At 39.6% G+C, this 23,983-nt stretch overlaps 1 protein-coding gene across 4 annotated transcripts in view; it reads left to right on the top strand.

Annotated features, from left to right (window-relative positions):
* The first annotated feature begins 717 nt into the window (after positions 1 to 717).
* The window catches only part of KAT6B (lysine acetyltransferase 6B), a 180,066-nt gene continuing 156,800 nt past the window's right edge, over positions 718 to 23,983 (top strand). Inside the window, exons 1-3 of one of the 4 annotated variants that reach the window (XM_006090229.2) lie at positions 718 to 916; positions 12,072 to 12,142; positions 15,784 to 16,662. In XM_006090229.2, coding sequence (XP_006090291.1) covers positions 16,042 to 16,662 — 621 coding nt within the window. In that variant the 5' untranslated portion in view covers positions 718 to 916; positions 12,072 to 12,142; positions 15,784 to 16,041. The remainder of the gene's footprint in view (positions 917 to 12,071; positions 12,143 to 15,783; positions 16,663 to 23,983) is intronic. The other 3 variants (XM_006090231.3, XM_006090232.3, XM_006090230.3) reach the window with 3 other exon arrangements.

Genomic DNA, 23,983 nt, shown 5'->3' with positions numbered 1-23,983 from the left:
TGGGGGGGGGAAGGATGCGAGCCAGGGGGCGCGCGAGTAGTCGCCCGGGACGGGCCCGGGTAGCGTGCAGGAGAGGGCGGGATGGAACGCTCCGGGCGGCGCGCCCGTCCGCGCGCTCCACCGCGGGAGTTGACGATGGAGAACCTCGAATTTTAACTTCGCGTGCCCGCCCGCGCGCGCCCGCCCGCGCCCACCCCTAAATCCTGCGGCCGCCGCCAGCGATCAGCTCTCACACAAACTTTAGCTGCGGGGCTAGGGGGTTTGGGGTTGAGTGGGGGAGGGGAGAGGGAAAAGGGCCCTCTGATTGGCGTTGCTTGCAGCCAATGAGGCCAAGCGCCTTTCCAGCGAGTAGACCCAATCCATTTCTAGAGGTAGAGGGGGCGGGGAGGTGGAAGTAGAGGTGGCGCGGCGTCTGGGAGAGAGAAAAGGGCTGGACCAATAGGTGCTCAGAAGAGGCGGGCCCAGAGGTCTGTCGATTGGTACTGGCAGTGAACCCTCCCCCGGGGTGGTGCCGGAGGGGGGATGCTGGGTCGAGGGGTGTGTTTATGCGGAGCCAAGATGACCGGCAGGAACCTGCCCCAATGGGCTGCAGCGTGGTTAGTGTGTGGGTGACGGACAGATCTGTAGGCCAACGAGTGGCCCTAAGTGTCTGCGGTCTTGCCCAATGGAGCAGCGCTGGGGCGGGGCCGCGGCTCGGGTTTAATGAGACTCCATTGGGCTGTAATCAGTGTCATGTCGGATTCATGTCAACGACAACAACAGGGGGACACAAAATGGCGGCGGCTTAGCTCCTACCCCTGGCGGCGGCGGCAACGGTGGCGGCGGCGACGGCACCTCCTCCAGGCGGCAGCCGCGGCTTCTTTCTCAGGCAGCGCCAGCGCCCAAGGCAGGCGCGGTGGCGGTGGCGCGCGGCCAGGTCTGTCACCCACTCCGCGCGTTCCCAGGGGGTGGAGACTGAGCGGGAGGGGGGCGGAAGGGGGACAGGGGGCTTGTTAGGCCCCTCCCACAGGCCTCTGCGCGAGGGTCACCGCGGGGCCGCTTGGGGTCGGGCTGCCCCTGAGCGTGACGGTAGGGGGCGGGGAAACGGGAGGAAGGACAGTCCCCGCCCCTCAGCGGGGCCTCCAGGGCAAGGGGCGGGACTAGGAGTGCAGGGGGCGGGGCGACCTAGGAGTGGGTGGGGCTCGGGTGGTCGGGAGGCGGGGGCTTGGAGTGGTTTTTAGATTGGAGGGAACTTGGCGGGAACAGGAATTGGTGGGGGGGCGCTGGTGTCTGTGGAGGACTGGTGAGGACTGGTGAGGGCGTGGATGGGAGGGGGAATGAGGTGTGCAAACTGGTGCAGAAGGGAGAGTAGGAAGAGATGCAATATTGGAGATGTGGAGGGGGACCGAGGGGTATGTGAGGGCAGGTGAAAGGCTGCAGATGGGTGAACTGCTGCAGGAGGGTGAGATTGCAGTGATCTGGGGCCAGAGTGGGGTTGGGTGTGGTGGATGTGGAGTAGAGTCAAGAAAGCAGTGCAGAGTAGATGTTGGATTGGGGCAAGTATTGGGGGAATGTGAAGAGCAGGTGCAGTTGTGGGAAGGAGGTATTGGGAAGGAGGCACGTTGGAATAGGAAGGTTTGCCAGCTTAGGGGTCTATGAAGCATTAAACATGGAAGGGTGGTATGGATATGCTTGGGAGAGCATATCCAGAAAGATGGTAAGATGGCAGAGCTGACATAATTGTAAAGGGAGGCTACTTAGAAGTTGTAAAATATACCTATGGCAGAAAATCTCATGGGGATAGAGGGTTCAGGAGGGTGGAAAGAGGCAGGTGTGAAGAAAGATGGGTGGGGCTGGGCACTAGTCTTCGGGAATGTGACTTGGTGGACTGCCTAAGGAGTTAGGATGGGGCAAAGAAAGGTGTTGGCTTGGGAGGCAGGGTTGTGTGATAGGCTGGCTTTCTTGGGTGAAATGTGAGCTGGAGTCTTCAATGTGGGGCAGGAGAAGGGGAACAAGGTGTCTGTCTCAGGAAGACTGCTGTGGGCAGAGTGCAGGGAGTTGTGGGAGCCTAGGGGCAAGGCAGAAGAGGGGCTACAAATCCCCCAGGAAAGAGTTTAAACCCTGCAGTTGGGAGGGGGTGTTGGGATATGCTAAAGAAACCAGTGAACCAAGAATGTTTGGGGTGGAGGTACCAGAAAATTCAAGGTAAAGAGTATATGAACACTCTTTCATATGGACGGGAGATGGGAGTATAGCATATGGGAATTAGTTATGGTGGGATAGAGTTCTGTGGTTCTCAAAAAAAAAAATGGTGTGTGTGTGTGGTTTGTTTGTTTTTGATGTGACTATGAGTAAAGTACATTCTACCGGTTTTACTTGTGTACCCTAGATTTTCTGGGATAGCCCTGAAATAAAACACCCTATTATTTTGCTATTCATAAATTCTTCACACATGTATCAAAATGGATTGGGACAATCCTTTTATGTTTTTGAGAAGGAAAGATTGCATGTTTCAGTAAAGGATAAGATTCTTACCTGAGATCTACTTAGGGTTGAAAGTTGGAGAGGCAAAGTGATGGTTAAAAAAAAAAAGAAAAAAACAGAAGCAGAGGGAGGTTTTAACATTAAAAGAGGGACTTAGGGGAATGACTGGCTGGTGGTAATGACAAATTTTGCCTACTAGCCATACCCAGGCCTCCGAGTAGCATGGATGTTGTGTCATTGCCGTTATACCAAATGTTTCTGTCATGCGCTACTTGTGAAGATAAGGTGGAAACTGTCAGATGTAATGCATAACATGAAGGAAAGCAAAATAGGGTGAGTATTGGAAGGTAGTTGAGGAAGTTTGATAATTTTAATGTACTTAAGGAACTTTCATGTACCGGTTAGAAGATTTAATTTAACTAACTGATCTGGTTTTGTTAAATGCCAGGATTCCTAACAGGAGACTTTTTAGTCTCTTAGTTCCTGGCAAAATACCTTCAGTTTTTCTGGATATAGATGCCTGTATTTGTACAAGGTGAGAGAAACGGAAATTGTTTTATGAAAGCAGGGATGTGTGAGCTGTAGTGATCATTTCTTTGCTTGCAGAATAGGAAATGATACATGGATGGGAGAAGTGTGATGAAGGGCTATTTCTTCCCTATAATGCTTTTTTTTAAAAATTTAATTTTATTTTTTAATCCTCACCTGAGGATATTTTTCCATTGATTTTTTAGAGAGAGTGGAAGAGAGAGGGAAAGACAGAGAAATATCGATGTGAGAGATACACATCGATTGATTGCCTCCTGCACAAACCCTGACCAGGGCCCAGGCTGAGGAGGAGGTACATGCCTTTGACTGGAATCGAACCTGGGACCCTTTGGTCCCCAGGCTGACGCTCTATCCACTGAGTCAAACTGTCTAGAGCTCTTTCCTATAATGTTTTAATTCGCATTTCCAAAGCACCTTTAAGCACCTTTATATATAGGACTCCCACAATCCTCCACAACTTTTGTATTATCCTTTCCACCTTGCGAGATGTTTAAGTTGTTTCTGGTCTGGGGAAATTGTGAACAAAGCTGCTATGAGTGTTCTACCCATCATCTGGTGCACATGTGTACATGTTTCTCTAAGGTGTACACCTAGGAATGAAATTGCTTGTTCATAGGTGACCATTTATCATGCCTTATGCCTGTTGTCCCACTGTAATCAGTATAACACCCTTATTTCTCAAAAATATCTGGATTTGGATGATGAGTTGTACAGTCTTCCTAGTCATGGGGTTATGCTTGTCTTCAACTTGACTAGGTGCCAAACTGTTTTCCAAAGTGTTATATCAGGTTACACTCCTTCCACGGATATATGAAAGTTCCCATTGCCTCTCCAACTCTGTCTTGTTAGCTTTTCAAATTAGCCAATCTAGTAAACTTTGCATTTATCTGATATTAATCAGGTTGAACAGCTTTTTGTTGGCTGTTTGGATTTCTTCATTTATAAGGTTCCTGTTCAAGTCTGTTCCCTATTTTTTTTTAAATTCTTTATTTACTCTGGAATCAAAGCCTTTTCGTGTGTATGTTGCAAAATGCTTTCTTCCATTCTCTGGTTTGCCTTTTCACTCTCTTTATGGTGTCTTTAAATGAACCAAAGTTCTTAATTTTAATGGAGTCAAATTTATTGGTCTTTTCTTTATGATTAGTGCTTTTTGTGTCTTGTTTTAAGACTCTCTTCCTACCCTTAGGTCAAGTAGATATTCTATATAGTATTATCTTCTAACAGCTTTATCGACCTTAAAAGATGTGTGATTATAAGTAAAATAGTCTTCTTGATCCCATCCTCACCTTTATAAATCTGTTTTTATTTTTTCTCTCTTTCTTCCGTTTTCTGTCTTGACTTTTTACTTCTCTGCAACTATAACTAAGAACCAGGTGCTGACTTCTCCTGTCTCTTAGGAGAAAGTGGTCATATAGACAAGTTCAGCCAGATTAGATTTTACAGGTCTCCAGCTGACTGTATTGCCCTTTTTCCTTTTATGAGCTAGCATTTTATTGTGTTACTGCTATGTGCCTGTCACTATCCTTGGTTCTTTCATATTTGTTATCTCAAGTATTCCTCTTTACAGTTCTACAAAAAAGAGATGAGAAAACTTGAGACTTAGACTGATTAAGTAACATGTCCAGTATCCCCCAGCTTGGGCAGCTAGCAAAGTGAGGACTTGATTCCTGAACTCTCTAGATACATCCCATCATAGCACACCTTATTGAATAAGACTTCAGAAGCCTATTTGATAATATCTCAAAATGATGAGAATAACATTACTTTTAACATCATCCTAACTAAAGCATATAGAGACAATTATTGTGAAACTAGATAAAATTATTGACTTCTGTGTATAAAAAATAAAATTTAGAATAGGTAAAGTTAGAGCAGACAGTGGACCTTAAGGGGTCCTTGGATGGGCAATAGAGGTTTCTCTGAAAGCCCTTGAATTTGTATGCAAATGTCTGTATGTACAAGTATTCATTTAAAAAAATGGATCTTTAATTTTCTTGAGATTGTCAGAGGGGAACCCTACTTTGTTTCCAGGTTATCCTGGATATCCTGTTTGAAGACATAAAGTGATAAAGTTAAGTGGTCTGTGTTTTCAAGATAATCTTTTACAAATTTAGATGTCATATTTTTTTCTTGTCATTAAAATACGCTGAAGCTAATTTGTAATCAGGAAGAAATCTAGGATTGAATAGAAAATTTTTAAAGGCCAAGAAAAAGACACTCTAAATTCAGTTGATTATTTCTAAGTGAAAGTGCTTAGTTATATACATCATTACTAATCAGTGTATCCTGGCTCCAAAGGCCCGACGACTTCAAGTGACTTTGCATCTTGTCTCCAAAATCCTGTTTTACAAGGGATCAGATTTCCTACGAGGTTCTTTGCAGTGTGATTAAAGTTTAGAGACTGAAACTATTGAGCACTTAAGTGCAGGGGTGACTGTGCAAACCTAATTCATGGGCTTCACCAGGAGATTTGGGACATGTCTCTACTAATTGATGATGATGATGTTGAAACTAATCTTTGCGAGGGATTATGGAAGCCATAATAATTTATTGATGGTTCAGTTATTGTTTGTTGAAGCAGATTTACACAATTATAGTTTAATGACATAACAAGGATATTGTCAACTAGGAGAGCATGACATGAAAAATTAAACTTCTAATTAATATAATATTAGTTGAAAAGATAATTTTCATGGTGATTTAGCCTCTTAGAAATCCTTGGAAAACATTATGAGCTTAAGAATTAAAATCTCTCTATGTTAATGAGTAGTGAGAAAGAATTAAGTAGTAGTATTCTAAAAAGATGGGGAATTAAATATTCAATTAAACTAACATGTATCGAGTACTTACTCGGGGCTTGCTGCTTAGTTAGATATATAAATATAAGTTGAACCAGATTGATGTTTGGAGAAATGAAATACAACATTGCTTTTGTTTGTCTCTTCAGTCATCCTTCCCTCCATCCTGTACTGGATGGATACTGTTCCCAGAGTGATTCAAACATTTAACAATGTGTGCGTGCACGAGTTTGAGTGATCTTTTAGAGCAGTGGTTCTCAACCTGTGGGTCGCGACCCCTTTGGCGGTCAAACGACCCTTTCACAGGGGTCGCCTAAGACCATCCTGCATATCAGATATTTACATTACGATTTATAACAGTAGCAACATTACAGTTATGAAGTAGCAACGAAAATAATTTTATGATTGGGTCACAACATGAGGAATTGTATTTAAAGGGCCAGAAGGTTGAGAACCACTGTTTTAGAGAGAGTGGAAAAGAGAGGGAAAGACAGAGAGAAATATCAGTGTGAGAGAAACACATCAATTAGTTGCCTTCTGAACGAACCCCAACCAGGGCCCAGAATAGGGAGGAGCCTGCAACCAGGTATGTGCCCTTGACCTGAATCGAACTTGGGACCCTTCGGTCTGCAGGCCGACGCTCTATCCACTGAGCCAAACCGGCTAGGGCTCCACTATGTCTTATAGGGTCACTATTCCTGCAGTGGCTTCACATTACTTCATCTGTCATGTTCACATGTCTCAGCCTTGCTTTTGTCACAGCCAACTTTATTTCTAAAATATATATATATTTTATTGATTTTTTTACAGAGAGGAAGGGAGAGGGATAGAGAGTTAGAAACATCAATGAGAGAGAAACATTGATCAGCTGCCTCCTGCACACCCCCTACTGGGGATGTGCCCACAACCAAGGTACATGCCCTTGACCGGAATCGAACCGGGGACCCTTCAGTCCGCAGGCTGACGCTCTATCCACTGAGCCAAACCGGTCAGGGCCCAACTTTATTTCTTATTCCTCTTTAACACACACTCTCTAGCCATGCACATGGACTCGGTGTCACTTTGTCTGACAGCTCATTCTCAGCTTCTGTGCTTTCTAGATTACCTTCATTCATTCACTGATGCATTCATTTAACAAATAGAAATTGAACCCCTCTTATGTTCAAGTTGTGGTCTTGGGAAATCCATGAATCCTGTTATTGTTTTGTTAATCCTCACCAGAGGATATTTTTTCCATTGATTTTTAGAGTGAGTGGAAGGGAGGGAAAGGTGGAAGAAAGAGAGAGAAACATCAATGTCAGAAAGACACATTGATTGGTTGCCTCCTGCATGTGCCCCAATCAGGGCTGGGAAGAACCTGCAATCCAGATGGATTTCGAACCTGAGACCCGGTGGTGTGCAGGCCAACGCTTTAACCATTGAGCACATCAGCCAGGCTGAATCCTGTTTTTATTTTTTTTAAATTTTTTTTATTGATTTCAGAGGGAGGGCTAGAAAAATCAATGATAAGAGAGAGAATCATTAATCAGCTGCCTCCTGCATGCCCCCTACTGGGATTGAGCCTATAACTCAGGCATGGGCTCTGACAGGGAATTGAACCTTGGGCTTGGTTCATGGGTTGAAGCTCAACCACTGAGCCACTCCGGCCCAACTGAATCCTGTTCTTAAGAATGTTATAATCTAGTAAGGGAGAAGAGGTCAGTACACAAATAAGCATAATGCAAAATAGAAAATGAATGCCAAAATAGTAAGAAAGCAAAAAGCTTCCTGTTAGACAAAGAACAGTATGGCTTCTAAGGATTTGAATTTGGGTGAAGAGACCAGGCAGTGGTCCAAGTTCTTCAAGGTCCAGTTAAGGCCCATCCATCCAAGGGTTGTTCTACCTGTCCACATTGCGCAAGGTATAGTCACAGTTTTTTCCAGACTTCTTTTCTTCTGTAATTAGGGGAAACCTTTCTTTTAAGTGAATCTTATATATGGAGCAGTTAAGTTGGAGGTGCTTTATTTTGGTGCAAGGGGGTGGTGGCCCTAGTGTTTAACCCAAAAGGGGCAGGTGATATTCAAGGCACTTTTTCACAAGAGATTCAGGGAGCCCAGGTTGAAAACCAGTGGAGGGAGGGGAAACGTTTTGGTTTTAGCATCTGAATTAAAATCCTTCTTGATTTAGTGGTCTGAGGTCTTGACCAGATCAGGTCTCAGTTTTTCTTTTGATACCCTACAGGGTTGTTTTAAGGTTTACAGATAATCTGTGTAAAGTGCCGGGCCCATAGTACTTGTCAAAAAATGGTTGGTATTATTATAGTTTAGTGCTTTGTTTCTTTAAAAAAAATAATTTATTGAGGCAAAATTCATATAACATAAAACTAACCAGTTTAAAGTGAACAATTCAGTGACATTTAGTATATTCACAGTGTTATGTGGCCACCACCTCTACCTAGTTCTAAAACATTTTCATCAATCCAAAATACCCTGCCCTTCCACAGGCCCCACCAATCCATGTTCCGTCTATGGATTTATCTATTCTGAATGTGTGATATAAATAGAATGATATGATATGTAACCTTTTGTGTCTGGCTTCTTTCACAACATGTTTTTAATTTTCTTAAAAATATGTATTTATTTTAGAGAGAGAGGAAGCAGGGGGGCGGACATCAAGGTGACTGAGAAACATCAACTGGTTGCCTCCTGCACCTGCCCCAACCAGGATCGAACCCACAGCCTGGGTATGTGTCCTGACCAGGAATGGAACTGGCAACCTTTTGATGCATGGGACAGCACTTAACCAACCAAGTTATACTGACCAGGGCCACAAGATGTTTTTGAGGTTCATCCACATTGTACATTGTAGCATGCATTAGTACAGTGATGGCGAACTATGACACGCGTGTCAGAGGTGACACACGAACTCATTTTTTTGGTTGATTTTTCTTTGTTAAATGGCATTTACATATATAAAATAAATATCAAAAATATAAGTCTTTGTTTTACTATGGTTGCAAATATCAAAAAAAAATTTTAGTATATATTTTATTGGTTTTTCACAGAGAGGAAGGGAGAGGGATAGAGAGTTAGAAACATCGATGAGAGAGAGAGAAACATCGATCAGCTGCCTCCTGCACACTTCCCACTGGGGATGTGCCCACAACCAAGGTACATGCCCTTGACCGGAATCGAACCTGGGACCCTTGAGTCCGAAGGCCAATGCTCTATCCACTCAGCCAAACCGGTTAGGGCCAAAAAATTTCTCTATGTGACACGGCACCATCGTTAAGTTAGGGTTTTTCAAAATGCTGACACGCCGAGCTCAAAAGGTTCGCCATCACTGCATTAGTACCTCATTCTTTTTTTAAAATTGACCGCAGAGAGAAGGGGGGGAGGGGGGCGGGAAGAGAGAGAAAGAGAAACATGGATTGGTTGCCTCCTCCATGCATTCATTCCTTTTTATGACTGAGTAATAGTCCAGTGTGAGGATAGATTCCACATTTTGTTGATCCATTCTTTGGTTGGTGGACATTGAGCTGTTTTGGATTTTTGGCTATTGTGACTAGTGCTGTCAGGAATTTGTAGATGTTTTCTATTTGAGTACCTACTTTAATTTCTTTGGGGTATATACCTAGAAGTGTAATGGTGGGGCCATATAGTAATTTCATGTTTAACTTTTTGAGGCACCACCAAAGAGTGCTTAATTGCTTCTTACCCCATAGCACTTACCATAGAAGAACACCACCTCCATTAACCCCTAGAGTGCCGGGGAGCGCTCCTCCTGTCTTTCGCCAAAAGTGCCGGGAGCTCTATCAAAGCTTTGAAATGGTGTCCAGTTCTAAGTCTGCTTTTATTAGTGATGATGATATTGCTAAATATGTCAGTGTAGTAAAGGTTTCCTTAAGTTTTTGAATATGTAACTTCATTTACTTGCGATTCATAATTTTTTCCCTAAACTGCTATAAAATCAGCAAAAATGCCTTGGCAATTTTAGCATAGTTCCTAGGATATTGGTTGGCACTCAAAGGGTTAAGTATTTGTTGGTTGTTCTTTGATTAGTATTTTTTTATTTTTTATTGATTAAGTTATTACATATGTGTCCTTATCCCCACGTTACCCCCTACCCCCCCACTCATGCCCTCACCCCCCTGTTGTCCGTGTCCATTGGTTAGGCCTATATGCTTGCATATAAGTCCTTTGGTTGATCTCTCTTTGACTAGTATTTATAATCTTACCTCCCAATTCCTATGTTTTGGGCCTCAAGCAGTAATTTTAGGGAACATAGTTGCATCCAGGACTTGAAAGTTAACAAATATCACCATATGGATGATGTTGGATGTTGTCAGACAGCAGATATTTGTTAACCGAGGACACTATTTTGAGCAGCTCTGCCAAAAGTCTGTTCTGGACGGTTATAGAAGAAAAGAAGTTCATGTCCCTTCCCTTAAGCAGTGTTATGTTCCGTTTCAGAAGATACTGTTAAGATTTGTGGATCCTTGTTCAGTTACATAATAGGCCATGAAAAATTCCAGGAGCATATAAAAGTGAGAGCTAAAAATAACTTAGCAAGTAAAACTCTAGATGACAAAAGAGTAAACTCTATTATTAATCTTTATTTTTTTCTACCACTGTTTTTGGCTCATCTATAATCTCATGACTCCAGTGTTATGACATTGATTTTTGAAACAACACACAGCTTTAGTAAAAGCTTGGAGGAAGCTTCACATAATACTTATGATCCCGGGTATTTTGACTCCTCTTATGCTGACATGAATATTTCTGAACAGTGCTGATATTTATGTAATACTAATGAAGCCAAACACTCAGTGTTGGACTAAGCATTTCTCTAGATCTGTTTAGAATAGTTTGTAATGAGTGATGCAAAGTGTTTTATTATGATTGTATGATACAACCATATAATTTACTGATATTATTTTGTAGTTAAAAATAAAGAGATTCAAAACCTCAGAAAGTAGAATAATTTAATTTGATGTAGCAGGAGTCTCTAAAATTAATTTGAAATGATTCAGTCCTTTTTTGATAGCCTTTTAGTCCAACTTTCAAGTTTTTATAAAAAAAAATGAAAAGAGAATGATTTTTAGGGTTGCACTGATAGTGCATATAAAACAAATCCTAGTGCTCTGAAAAAGAGAAGTGGTATGGGTAATTCCAGATCAGGAGGGAAAAAAAGCATTTCTATTTGGCTTTTGAATGAATTATGCATTTTCTTTGCTATGGATTTGTCTTTCTAGTTAGATACTGCTTAGACTTAAATTGATTTTCAATCTATTCTCTTAGGGTATACCAATTTACAGTGGGGCCAGTGGAATCAAACAAACCAGCCTAAAATTAAAAAATTTCCAGTGGATAATATACAAAGTGGATAATATACATGTGTTTAGTCAAGAATTGGCTACAGATAAGAGACTTCTGATTTTGCTCCTCTCCTAGCTATGTGTGTGTTAAAAAAACACACACTGATTCTGCTTGTAGCGAAGAGCTGCTGAGTTACATCTGCTTCTGCCTAATTAACTCTGTTGGTTGGTGTCAGATGAGAGCTAATTTTGAGATTAAATTGAGGAGCCGGGTGTGTATCTGTGGCTGGGGGAGGGGTAAGGGGGACCTAAGGTTGCTTGGTTGTTTGTATAAGATGCAGTTATTCACAGTGTTGTTTTAAATTTATTTTTTGCCTTTGAAGTAAAAATGATCACTACTGTCCTAAAATATGACCTGTGTAAACACATCCTTACTATCGTGGAAACTTGTACATCCCTCTTAGGTGCAGTTAATAGGCCTGATCTTGATACCAATCAGTGCCAAGATGCCAGGTGACCTTTGGGACAAATAGTGAAAATTGCCTGGGAAAGTTAATACTGACTTTTAAACAATGTTTGATTCTTTTATATTTTTTTTCCCAGAGGAAAAAAATGTTATACCTGCCTGGCTGTTAGAGTAATAGAATTTTTTTCCCTTCCTTGATGAGATTATTCCCTATCACATACCTGATTTTTAACATTTGGAAAACAGGTGTGACTTTAAAGAAGAGCAAAATTTACCTTTTTAGTCACTTGCTTTAGGACTTCTTTCCTGTCCCGAACCCTCTGTTCTTAAATACTCGTTAGTGATGTGAAAGAGTGAATGCATCACCAAAGGTAGTGTACTAATTACTTAACTCACTGCAGCTGTGTGTATTGAATAGCGCGGAGAGTCTTAGCTGGTTGCTGAATTTAAGGGCTGTCCTCGTGCCCAAATTAACATTTACTTTTTTTCTTTTGGCAGATTTGCCTGAAGATCTGGACAATCTTCTTTTTTTGTCATGGACTATTAAAACATTTGGAGTCCCAATTCTGGTATTTTCCCTTTTTATATTTTTAAGATATAAAAAGTCAGTCTTAGTGAAATGTGTTGGTAATAGATATGAATGATTCTTTTGATTGTGGGTAAGGACTGTGGTAACAGCTTGTCATGAAGGTATATTTAGGGCATTTATTAGTTATGAAATACGTTTTGTTTTAAAAATGTATGCTCATATGCTTGTGTAATCAAGATGCCTGAAAGCAACTTTGCAGTATTGGATACTTTTCTGTGGTCTCTTTTCCTGCTTTCTGCATTTGTATTTTGTGGAATCAAATTAAATTAGTTGATTCATCTTGAATAAATGATGAAAGATGAAATAATTACTTGGACACAGTAAAATGTCTTCTAATGAAATTTTGCCCCAAACCATTTTACTTTGGAAAGGTCAGCTTCCTGTTCTAAACTTCCTAACACAGAACGATTCTTGTGTTCTGTCGTGAAAATGGTTGCACTATGATTGCATTCTTAAATACACCATGTTACAAGTCTTAACATTTTTGTCAAAGATTTATATAATGACACAGAGGGACATGCTTATTAGAATTGCAGATGACAGATGACAGAATCAAGCAAAGCAGTCTTTAATAGGTTGGAAGATAACCTTAAACCAATAAGATTAACTTGAACTGTAGTGAAATTTAAATCTCAGCATTTAATTTTGCACAAAAAAAGAGCATGGAGATTCAGCTTGAGAGCATTTTTGAAAGAAGATTTGAGATTTCTATTTGGTCGGCATGCTTAGCATAGCCAGTGTGTGGCACGGCTGCTAAGAAAGTTCACGTAACCTTGGATTGCATTTATAATTGGATAATGCCCAGACTGCCAGAGAGCAGTAAAGAAGGAGGTGCTTGGAAACCATGTGATAGGTGGAGGTGTTCAGGCTCTGGGATATGAGTGGTCTAAAGGGGCTGGAAGTAGAATGGGGTTTGATTGTAGTGGTTTTCAATGTTCAAATATTGGAAATCCTGTCTTATTAAAGAATTAATAAGGCCCTAACCGGTTTGGCTCAATGGATAGAGCATCAGCCTGTGGACTCAAGGGTCCCAGGTTCGATTCCTGTCAAGGGCATGTACCTTGGTTGCAGGCACATCCCCAATAGGGAGTGTGCAGGAGGCAGCTGATCAATGTTTCTAACTCTCTATCCCTCTCCCTTCCTCTCTGTAAAAAATCAATAAAATATATTAAAAAAAAAAGAATTAATAAGAATTTGTTGAGATTGTTCCAGGGACACTAGGACTAGTTGGCAGATTTTGGCCCCTTTGAATAAGAAATATGTTACAGTTAAATCTGTTCAGTGGCATGAGCTTCCTCAAAAAGTGACAAATTCTCGGCCTAAATGGTTTGGCTCAGTGGATAGAGTGTCCACCTGCGACTGAAGGGTCCCAGGTTTGATTCTAGCCAAGGGCACATGCCCGGGTTGCAGGCTTGATCCACAGTAGGGGGCGTGCAGGAAGCAGCCGATTAATGATTCTCTCACATCATTGATGTTTCTATCTCTCCCTTCCTCTCTGAAATCAATAAAAATATATTTTTTGAAAAAAGTGACAAATTTCAATTACTGGAAGTGTTTTGAGACTTATGGCCCATGTGTTAGGATATTAAACAAGGGACCTTTTACTGGATAACTAGAAGTTGGACTGGATGACCTCTAAGGTTCCTTCAGCTACAAGTTTCTGAATCTGAGGGGGGAAATGGAGTGAACATACAGTTTACTGATTGCAAAGAGGACAGTTCTTTTTTTCTTTTTTTTTTTTTTTTAGCTCCTCACCTGAGAATATTTTTTTCCTGCTGATTTTTAGAGAGAGTGGAAGGGAGGGAGGAAGGGGAGGGGAGAGAAACATTGATGTGAGAGAGACACATTGATTGATTGCCTTGCATGTGGCCCGACTGGGCAGGAGATTGAACCTGCATCCTAGAATATGTGCCCTTGACCAGAAATCGAACCCACAACCCTTAGGTTCTTGGACCGATGCTCCAACCACTTAGCCAACTGGCCAGGGTGAGGACAATCCTTTTTCAAGTGTCTCTTTCAAGCTGACTAAAGTATAGGTCAATGGCCCAACTGTTTTCAGCGACAGAATCTTTGAGAGCAAATGTTATATTTTCCAGGATATCTGGATAAAGTTTTGAGGAAAACATTAATTTCCTCTTTTTAGGTACACTAAATCTTTTTTAGATACATTAAAACTTTAATTTTTATTTTATGAGACATTTTTCAGTGTGTAGACATCACATTTGGTGGAAGTGATGACTTTATATTGAATATTAAGTAATGTGTTCACTTAGTTCTCTCAATAATTCTGTGAGGGATATATTATTAGTGCCCTAAAAATAAAGTGACTGCAACTGAAGTCACTTTCCCAGGGTTTCTCTGCTAGACATTAGTGTAGCTGGCACTCATACCATTGGCCTGATTGCAGAGGCAGAACTGGCTGGAGCGGGCAGTTATGGCTCAGGTGAAGGTAGTGCTGGACTTAGATGTTAGAATGTGGCATTTGAGCCTTACGTCTACTATTGACTGTTACCTTGAGTGAGCCCCATCTTCCCCTGAACCTCAGCTCCATCTCCCCCTGAATCTAGAGTTATCCTAGAGATTAAATGACAAGTTATATGTGAGCACAGTCTTAAACTTAAAACTATAAAAAGAGTTAAGATGTGGATATTATTAGTGCAGAAGTAAGATAGAGCCCAGATTTGACTCAATTCCTAGGCCAGGTGATCTTTGCAGGTGTACTTAATACCAGATTAGAGGTCCAGGATGATTTTTGTACACCAGGAGGATCTCAGAGAACAATACATACCACTGTCTCCCTGCAGTCAGATTTGTATGATCCTTCCTTTTATTGAACAATTTCATGAGTTAACTGGGTAGTAAGATACTTAGAATGCTACATTATTTAAAAGATAAAGGGTTATGCTACTGTATTATTATTTTTTTATTGACTTTAGAGAGAGGATGGGAGGGGGATAGAGAGCTAGAAACATCAATGATGAGAGAAAATCATTGATTGGCTGCCTCCTGCACATCCCCTACTGGGGACCCAGCCTGCAACCCAGGCATATGCCCTGTCCAGGAATGGAACTGTGACCTCCTGGTTTATGGGCTGACATTCCACTACTGAGCCACACCAGCTGGGCGAAATTTTCTTATGTGTGAGGCTTGAGAAATATAATATCTAGCTGAAATAGAAGAATCAGGATTATTGCTTTTTTTAAGTTTAAGATTTCTTAAAGTAAGTTTAATGTACTTCCATCAGATTTTTTTGTATCATAGACTTATTCTTTGATGTTGATTTTATGATTATGATAGACATATATCTTGAACCACTTTCATGTATTTTTATTACTTTCAATAAAGGTTACCCATTAAATATATAACTTAGATGCGATCTCTTAAATGCCCCATAAGTGACCTCATTAAATAATAAGTGAAAAATCCTAAAAAAAAAATTATTTCTCAGACTGAGACCCAATTTCTGGTTGGAAAATATAGTCACTGAGACTTTGTTAGATAGTACTTTCCTGTTATTACTTTTGGGATCATTTTGCATTGGAAAAAGTAATACTAAAGAGTCTTTTAATTTATTTTTAGAAGTTCTTTATTAAGAGCCTTCCCCCCTTTTTATCCTTCAAGGTCTTGACTTCCTACATAAAGATGTTCTTCGCCCGAATGCAGTCTTTCCTGTTGGTTAAATAAGACATCTATCAACATTGCCTGTTGGTCCTCTTTTTAATCAATTAAGGATGGATGTTTGTAAGATGTTGCTTAATATGTTTTGGAGTACTCTGCCCGTTTGTTGAATTGTAAATGACTTTTAAATGTGCAAGTTCTGTTAAATACAAGGAGAACCTCTATGGGTAACTCTTGTATTGAAGAAGTCATTTGTCAACCATGGTAAAACTTGCAAACCCACTTTATACAGAGTGGATTCTTGAAGCTATACAGAAAATAAAAAAGCAAAAGCAAAGGCCCTCTGAAGAGAGAATCTGCCATGCAGTCAGTACTTCCCATGGGTTGGATAAGAAGACAGTCTCTGAGCAGCTGGAGCTCAGTGTTCAGGATGGCTCCGTTCTCAAAGTCACCAACAAAGGCCTTGCCTCCTATAAGGACCCAGACAACCCTGGGCGCTTCTCAGCAGTTAAACCAGGCACTTTTCCTAAGTCAACCAAGGGGTCTAGAGGAACATGTAATGATCTTCGCAATGTGGATTGGAACAAACTTTTAAGGAGAGCAATTGAAGGACTTGAGGAGCCAAATGGCTCCTCCCTGAAGAACATAGAGAAGTATCTCAGAAATCAAAGTGATCTCACAAGCACCACCAACAACCCAGCCTTTCAGCAGCGGCTGCGGCTGGGGGCCAAACGCGCAGTGAACAATGGGAGGTTACTGAAAGATGGACCGCAGTACAGGGTCAATTATGGAAGCTCAGATGGCAAAGGGGCTCCCAAGTACCCCAGTGCTTTCCCATCCTCGCTTCCACCTGTCAGCCTTCTACCCCATGAGAAAGACCAGGTAAGTGAAGAAAGAATGTTAATGCATTCTACATATTGCCCGTTCAACTTGTATAGTTTCAGTTAAATTTTTTAAGGACAAAAGTTCTGAGTCAAGTTTGAATGTTTTGCCTTAGAGCAGGTTTTTATATTTTAAAATGTATATACTGTCTTACAATATAAAGTTCTGTATTGTTTTACAATGGATTGAGGGCTTCCTTGTTGGTTGATTAAGAATTTAATGTGGTGATTTTGTGATTTGTGGTTTTTTTAAAATATGTTTTTATTTATTTCAGAAAGGAAGGGAGAGGGAGAGAGATATAGAAACATGAATGATGAGAGAGATTCATTGATTTGCTGCCTCCTGCACACCCCCTACTGGGGATCAAGCCCGCAACCCGGGCATGTGCCCTGCTGGGAGTCGAACCTGGGACCTCTTGGTCCATGGGACGACGCTCAATCCACTGAGCTACCACAGCCGGGCTGTGATTTGTTTTTTAAACTCTAATTGTTAACCTGCTAACTGGTGAGCTCTTGAAGGGACCAGGATAGATAACTTTAATCCTCCTTCTTCAAGGCAGGATCATACATATTTTTAAAAAACCTAAGAAAGGCCACTGTATATTTTTCTCTTTTTATTATTATTTATCTTTAGTTTTGGCTTTATTGAGGCATAATTGACATTTTCCTCTTATTATTTTCAGAGAAGAAGAATTTATAGACCAATTATTTTAATACTGATAATCTATGCATTCCTAGAATTGTTTTAATATGTGACCTAAGTCCTGCCTATTTCAATTTGAAGTCATTTATTATTGCCTACTTCTTAGAGATTGAAAGTGAAAATTTTGTCTCATAACGTTTCTTATACTCTTTGGTTTCTCTGGGCCTTATGTTATTTCTGTAGTATTTATACGTATATGGCAGATTTCCTCTTAGTTACTGCTATACTCCTGCTCTTTGATTGAGTGGGATTTTTCTTTGTTTTGTTTCAAAGCTACTGAAATTACTCCCCAAAATAAACCAAAATAGAGCAATAGCAAAATTGTCTATAATAATCCAGGCCCTCCAGTTTTCAGGCTTGTTGTCTGCGCTTTGGCCGAGTGGATGCATTTATATCAGTTGACTTTACATCTTGTAAAACTTTAACCATTGGATAGAAAGGGTGGCTGTAAATGTTAACGGCATTTTTAGAAGTGATGGAAATAGAACTGTTAGGAAACATTGTGCTCCTGGTGGGTATTTTTTCTCTTTGGATACTGCCAACCTTTATGATTGACCTTGCTCCTCTCAGTGCTTTAAGCTGATAGGGACCCAGCTCTAGAAACTGGGCAGGACCAGATGGTTTGCCTTTCCATGGACCAATATGAACCCTAGAGTTTATATCTTAACTATATTTTTATTAGTTTCCCTCAACATTTATTTTACCCTTTGGTGGTATTTGTGTTTGTATAACCAACTCTCAGTTCTTTGTGAGAGAATGTGGACATAAAGAAAGAACTAAACCTATGAAATTTTCTTTTAAATAACACTTGTTTAAAAAATTACAGCAAGTGACTCAAATCCTAATTCCTGTGTCTGACACAGCCACACTAAGCACTTCTGTTTCTCATTAAATATTTTTATAAAAGCTTATCCCTTGAGGAGATTCCTCAAGGGAATGTAGAGCCATTTCTTGATGGATTTGAATATCTTTGGTTTTAAAATATATACATCACCCTAAGGTATATTAAGGTTTTATAATGATCAGGTATGTGGGCTAATTCAGGCAGCTTTAGGCAAGTTAATATGTTTCAATAATTTTGTGATCCAGGGGATATTTTTACTTGTGATAGAGGAATGACTTCAAATTTTCCACAGTCCCGTTCCTTCTATTTCACCTTGCCCACCATTTCTTGCTAACCTTATCGTATTTTTTTTTTTTACAGCATCTGTACTGAAGTATTTTTAGTCTAAAGGAAAATTCATGTCTGAAAGTGTCTAGGATTGAGAGCAATTTATTGCTTAGCATGCAATTGTTACTGCTTTTTTTGTGATGCTGATCTTTAAATTGTCCAGTTGGCACCATCATATAATAAGGAAAGCTGAGAAAATGTGTCCTAGAATTTTTGCTTGATGAGATTTGGAGATCAGTTGTATTCAGTAATTATAATCTAGTTCTTAAAAAACACACACAAATAAGTGAAAATCAGGTCAAGTCATTTTGGCCACAATGTATTGTATTGTTTGTGTTGTATATTACAATAGCATAATAAAAACTGCATCACAATTGCCCTTTGAGATTGCTAGTGGTAAATAGTTTAAAACCATGTAAACTTGCTAAGTAAGTGTAATAGAAATTCTTAACCTGGGTCCATGAATGAATATGGGGAAGGTATACCACTAATCCCCTGAAATGGAACAGTTATGTGTATCCACATGTTTTTCTAGGGTCAGGGTCTAGAGTTGTTGTTTTTTGTGTTTTTTTTAAAATATATTTTTATTTATTATGTATTATTTTTTAAAATATTTTTCTTATTGATTACAGAGAGGAAGGGAGAGGGAGAGAGAGAGATAGAAACATCAGTGATGAGAATCATCGATCGGCTGCCTCCAGCAAGCCCCCCACTGGGGATCGAGCCCACAACCCGGGCATGTGCCCTTGACCGGAATCGAACCTGGGACCCTTCAGTTTGCAGGCCGATGCTCTATCCACTGAGCCAAACCAGCCAGGGCAGGGGTCTATAGTTTTTATCAGATTCTCAGAGGGATCCAAAATATCAAATAGCCAATGTGAACAGTTTTTGTACTGTAGAAAATATTTTGAGTTTCTTACCTAAAAGAAACTAATGCTATTATTTTTCTTGCTTTAGCTGCTGAACTTGGATCTCTATTAGTTGTACTGTAGTTTCTTGTATATGGGGCTTTTAAAAATATATTTGAAAGACAGATTATCACTGTTCTTGTGCTAGAAGTCTGTAGAGTTTGCATTGTGGGAGGACATTTCTGATATAAATAGCAACTGTTTGTACAGAGAGAAAGTAATCTCAATTACAGTTTAGTCAACTGATGTCTTTCAAAGAAGCTGTTATTCTAGTTACTTTTGCTGAGCAGTTTCATTTAACTGTAAAAAAATAAAATTAAAAAATAGTAAAAATAGTAACTAAAAATTCTTAAGGTTAAATGCTGGTACTATTCCAGGTGCTGTGCATTTATTATCTCCTATCACAATAACTGTGAGGGCTATAGGTTTTTATCCTTACTGGACAGATGAAAAACTGAGGCTCAAAGCCTACGTAATTTGTCCAAGGTCACTCATAGAGCGGATGAGAGGTGAAGCCAAGATTCTAACAGCCAGTCTGACTCCAGACCTCTTTACTGCTGGGCTGTCTGTTGGTCCACAGTAGTGACCTTTCATTAACAGTAAAAGTATCTCTGCCAAGTTCTGCAGCTACTTAGAAGCCATTTTCCCCCAACAAATAGATTTCTGGCATTTTAAATTTGGTAGTTACAATGAACCTATTACAGTTTTTAAAGCACATACTATTTATAATATTAGCAATATGGGAAAGCAGTAGGGAAAACAGTAAATCTGTGTCTAATTAGATTTAACATCATCATTCCTATGCATGTCTGCTAGGAAGAGTACAATGCAAGTTAAAATAGAAGGGCTCCTTTCCTTTCTGAAATGTAATTGCACATCTTCTGATAGTCTAGAATTCAAATTGGATATTACCTCAGTGGCTTCTTAGCATGACTTCTTTGTATTTATTTAAGAAAGCTCTCTTTGGTGAGGTGGTATGGGAATGAATTAAACCACTGAAGATAACACTTTATCTTTGACTTGGTGAGGGAACTCCTAAAGTATAGTATTAGTGTTTCTCATTAAAAGTGGTAAAGCTCAATTAGGTCAGATTATGAGGACTTTGGAAAGTCAAATATTCTCAGAGAGACTTCGGTTATCACCACAGACTTTGTAGCATTAAGATTCCTTTTAACATTTGGGCTTTAGCATTTTTATAAAATCAGCTTAGTTCAATTTTAAGCAGAGTCCTTGGTATTTCACTTTATTGGGAATAACTTCCTAAACTTATTAAGGACCAAATCTTGGTATGTTTCTAGTTTAGTACGTACTATCTGGGACCCCTCATTCTGGGCTACATGGTTGGAAAGGGAGCTCTTCTAATATCAGGTAGGGCTTTGATTTTTTTTTTTTAAGCAATGAAATGACTATTAGAATCTTACAAAAATAGTCAAATATAATTACAAAACAATAATGCTGTCAATGAGAAAATGAGTTTTAAAAGGAGCACACATGATCAGAAGTATGGTCTTGGCTTTTTCAGTTTATTCTAGTTGTCCCCCCCCACCCCCACCCCTTTTAGGGAGATATTTTGTTAGGGGTTTTGGCAGTGATATTAGTATGAAATATTTACATAAATAGGAGATTAATGTACATCATACATCAGCTTCTTGTGTTGTATAAATGTCATAAGTTAAAGAACTTTATTTTTAGATTTTCTTTTCTTCACTTTTCTCCATTCTGTCCTCTAATCTCCCGGCCCATTATCTTTGCCTAGAGGACCCTCCTCATCTCTCTGGGACTTTTCCAATCGCCTGTCCTTTGTGAAGCAACATTCACTTGTCCACATTGTTCTAGATGGGGCAGGCTTCCAGAAGTCTCTCAGCCCTAGGGGAATCGTTCATAGTCTCAGACAAGTCTGCCTCTTTTTTGGCAGAAGTATGTGTATTTTTTATCTGCTAATTATGTAGAGTCCAAATGTCCTCCTCTCTGTTGTCCTTCCTAGTTTTCCTTTGAATTTGTCTCCTTTGTATTGCAGATGTCACATTTCTCAAAAAATGCTTAGCTTAGTGTATTCAACTGAAAGTTGGATAAAGCTCTAAATATTGCAAAATATGCTCTTCCATATAACCTGAATTTTGGAATTGGTATGGATGAAAGTCAGCTATAGAATGAGTAAAGTCAGACAGAAACCTTTTATAATGGGAAAGAATAGATGAATCAAAATTTGCTGTTCCAGGGTCAGGGTAGGAAAAAGACTGTAGTTCATATTATTAATTAATCTTCTGAAGTTCTTCAAAATTAGAGATCTGAGGACAACTTTTGTGAGCAGTTAGTACTAGTTGTTGAGGTATTGTTGAGAGAGCACTTGTATTGTCTCAAACTGGTTAGTTGGGATAAGTGAAAGATAAAATGAAGAGTGAATGGGTCTTTCTATTGCACTCCGGGGCATGACAGCTTGTTCCACTTTAGAGCTTTTATCAAGATGGGACTTGTCTAGAGTTCTAATGAAATAGGCTTCAGGTTAAGGGGGAAACAATATCAGAGAATTTTTTACTCTTAAAATGAGTGTTAAATATTCTTTTTTATTCTTTAGATCTTAGCTATAGTATTTGATACTTACAGCTGCCTTTTCTACAGCATGTGAGCCTGACATGAATGACATAGATCAGTATTTTCTGATTTCCTAATGGTATTTTCTTCCAAGCATTAAGGATGTGAAGGATATGGTTTCCTGACTAATTTTGGATATTTTCAGGAACTTACTCTTGTATTCTGTATGCCTGATTACTGCAGCTGTATTTGTTATACTTTCAGTGCTAAGAACATCTCTATTATATAGCTTTGACGTTATGTAACAGTTAAGTGCTATTTGCTAGTTTATTCTGATTGGATTTTGGGTGGCAAAGATGTTTATTCTTTAAAAATTTATTTCATAAATAGTACATTTAATGTTTCTTAGAATGAAAGTGTGTTCTTTTTATGTATTTTAACTTTGCACGTAATAATGTACGAGGGATACATGAGAAAATGTGATTGTTTTATCATTGCAATAGCAAACTTAAGTTGTAGTAACATTTATGACTTTTTGTTTTGTTTATAAACTTAATTTTCTTGGCCTCTACATTAGACTACAGTAGATTTGATGGAAACTGTTCTTCTCTAGTTACACCAGTGTTTAAAATGTGAATCTGCATCTTCTCAGGTACTTTGATCTCTGCAATCTATTAATGTTTCTACGTACGTAAACATCAATTAGCTCACTAAATTAAAGTTAGCAAATGAGTCAGCTATGTAATTTGTGACATTTTGAGTTAGAAGGGCCATGAGGAATATGTTTTTATTTGTGTGTGGGTGCTCTTATCTCATTGTCTTCACGTGATGGGGACTTTATACATTAAGACAAGGAGGTATGGCAGTGCACATTGTGAAATGCTAATCACTGTTATTATGCTGCTGCTTGGGACTGGACTACTTTCCCAAAGAAGTCTCCAGGAGTTGCAAAATGTATACTGTTGTTTTTCCTTTTAAGTGAACCTTTTAATTAGCAGGATGTTAATGTCGACTATAACTTTTTGGATTTGTTTTATGAAAGGTAATATTTTGAAAAATCTGCAAAATGAACTATATAGACAGAGTTCTGGAGTGAGTGAAATTAGATTTAAACTGTGAGGCTGGGCTCTACAAAGCTATAAAATAAATACTAATCAATGGTCTAAGTAAATCCAGGAAGGATTTGTGTTAATTTGACAAATGGGTTTAGATTCTTTAGCCATTATTTTTTAGAAACCAGCTTTGTTCATACATCCTTTCTCTAATTTGCTTCACTTTTGATCTTTGATAAAACCAGCTGCAATTTTGTTTCATTAACAAACTTAACTGGTTAACCAGATGTTTTGTTTTTGATGTTTGTTTTGGCTTGATTGTGTCCGTTCTATTAGAAACAGCATAAGCATACATAGAAACCATGCTGGGCCTTTTCCTGTCTGCAGTTACACTGGTGTTTCAGAAGAGCAACTTAATTTTATTTACAGGTTCAATTTTTGTTCCTCTGTACTATTATTGTAGGTATATTGTTGGTATATATATACAAACATTTTAGCTCTTGTTTCCCCTGTCAGGGAGGTCTTTTGTTCTTAATCCTCCATCTGTTAGTTTAGTATATCCCTCCCCCTCTTTTTCTAGCATTGCAGAATCTTAGCATGCAGGGAAAAGGTATTGCAGAAGAGGTAATTGAGATATCAATGACTCTTCCACAGTTCTATGGGACCAGCCTGGTGAATTTAGATAATTTCTTCCATCTTCTTTGATGTCGGTACACTACCATATGGAAAGCAGTGAGGCCTACAGGAAGAAGGTGAGCCTTGGTCTGGGCTGCCTGTGATACTCAGAGTGATGTGGGCTGGGAGCCAGAGGCAGCACTTGAATGTTTCTGTAATAGTTTCTGATGCGGCTGGTCCTGTTTTTCGTCCACGGTTTACTGCCATGCTTTGTGACCCTCTCAGATCATGAATGGGAATAATGAAGTTCAAAAAACAGAGGAAACATTATATGGGGTAAG

This window comes from Myotis lucifugus, unplaced genomic scaffold (genome assembly GCF_000147115.1).
Source record: "Myotis lucifugus unplaced genomic scaffold, Myoluc2.0 scaffold_69, whole genome shotgun sequence".
NCBI lineage: Eukaryota > Metazoa > Chordata > Mammalia > Chiroptera > Vespertilionidae > Myotis > Myotis lucifugus.
This window is presented reverse-complemented; position numbering and strand designations above follow the sequence as displayed.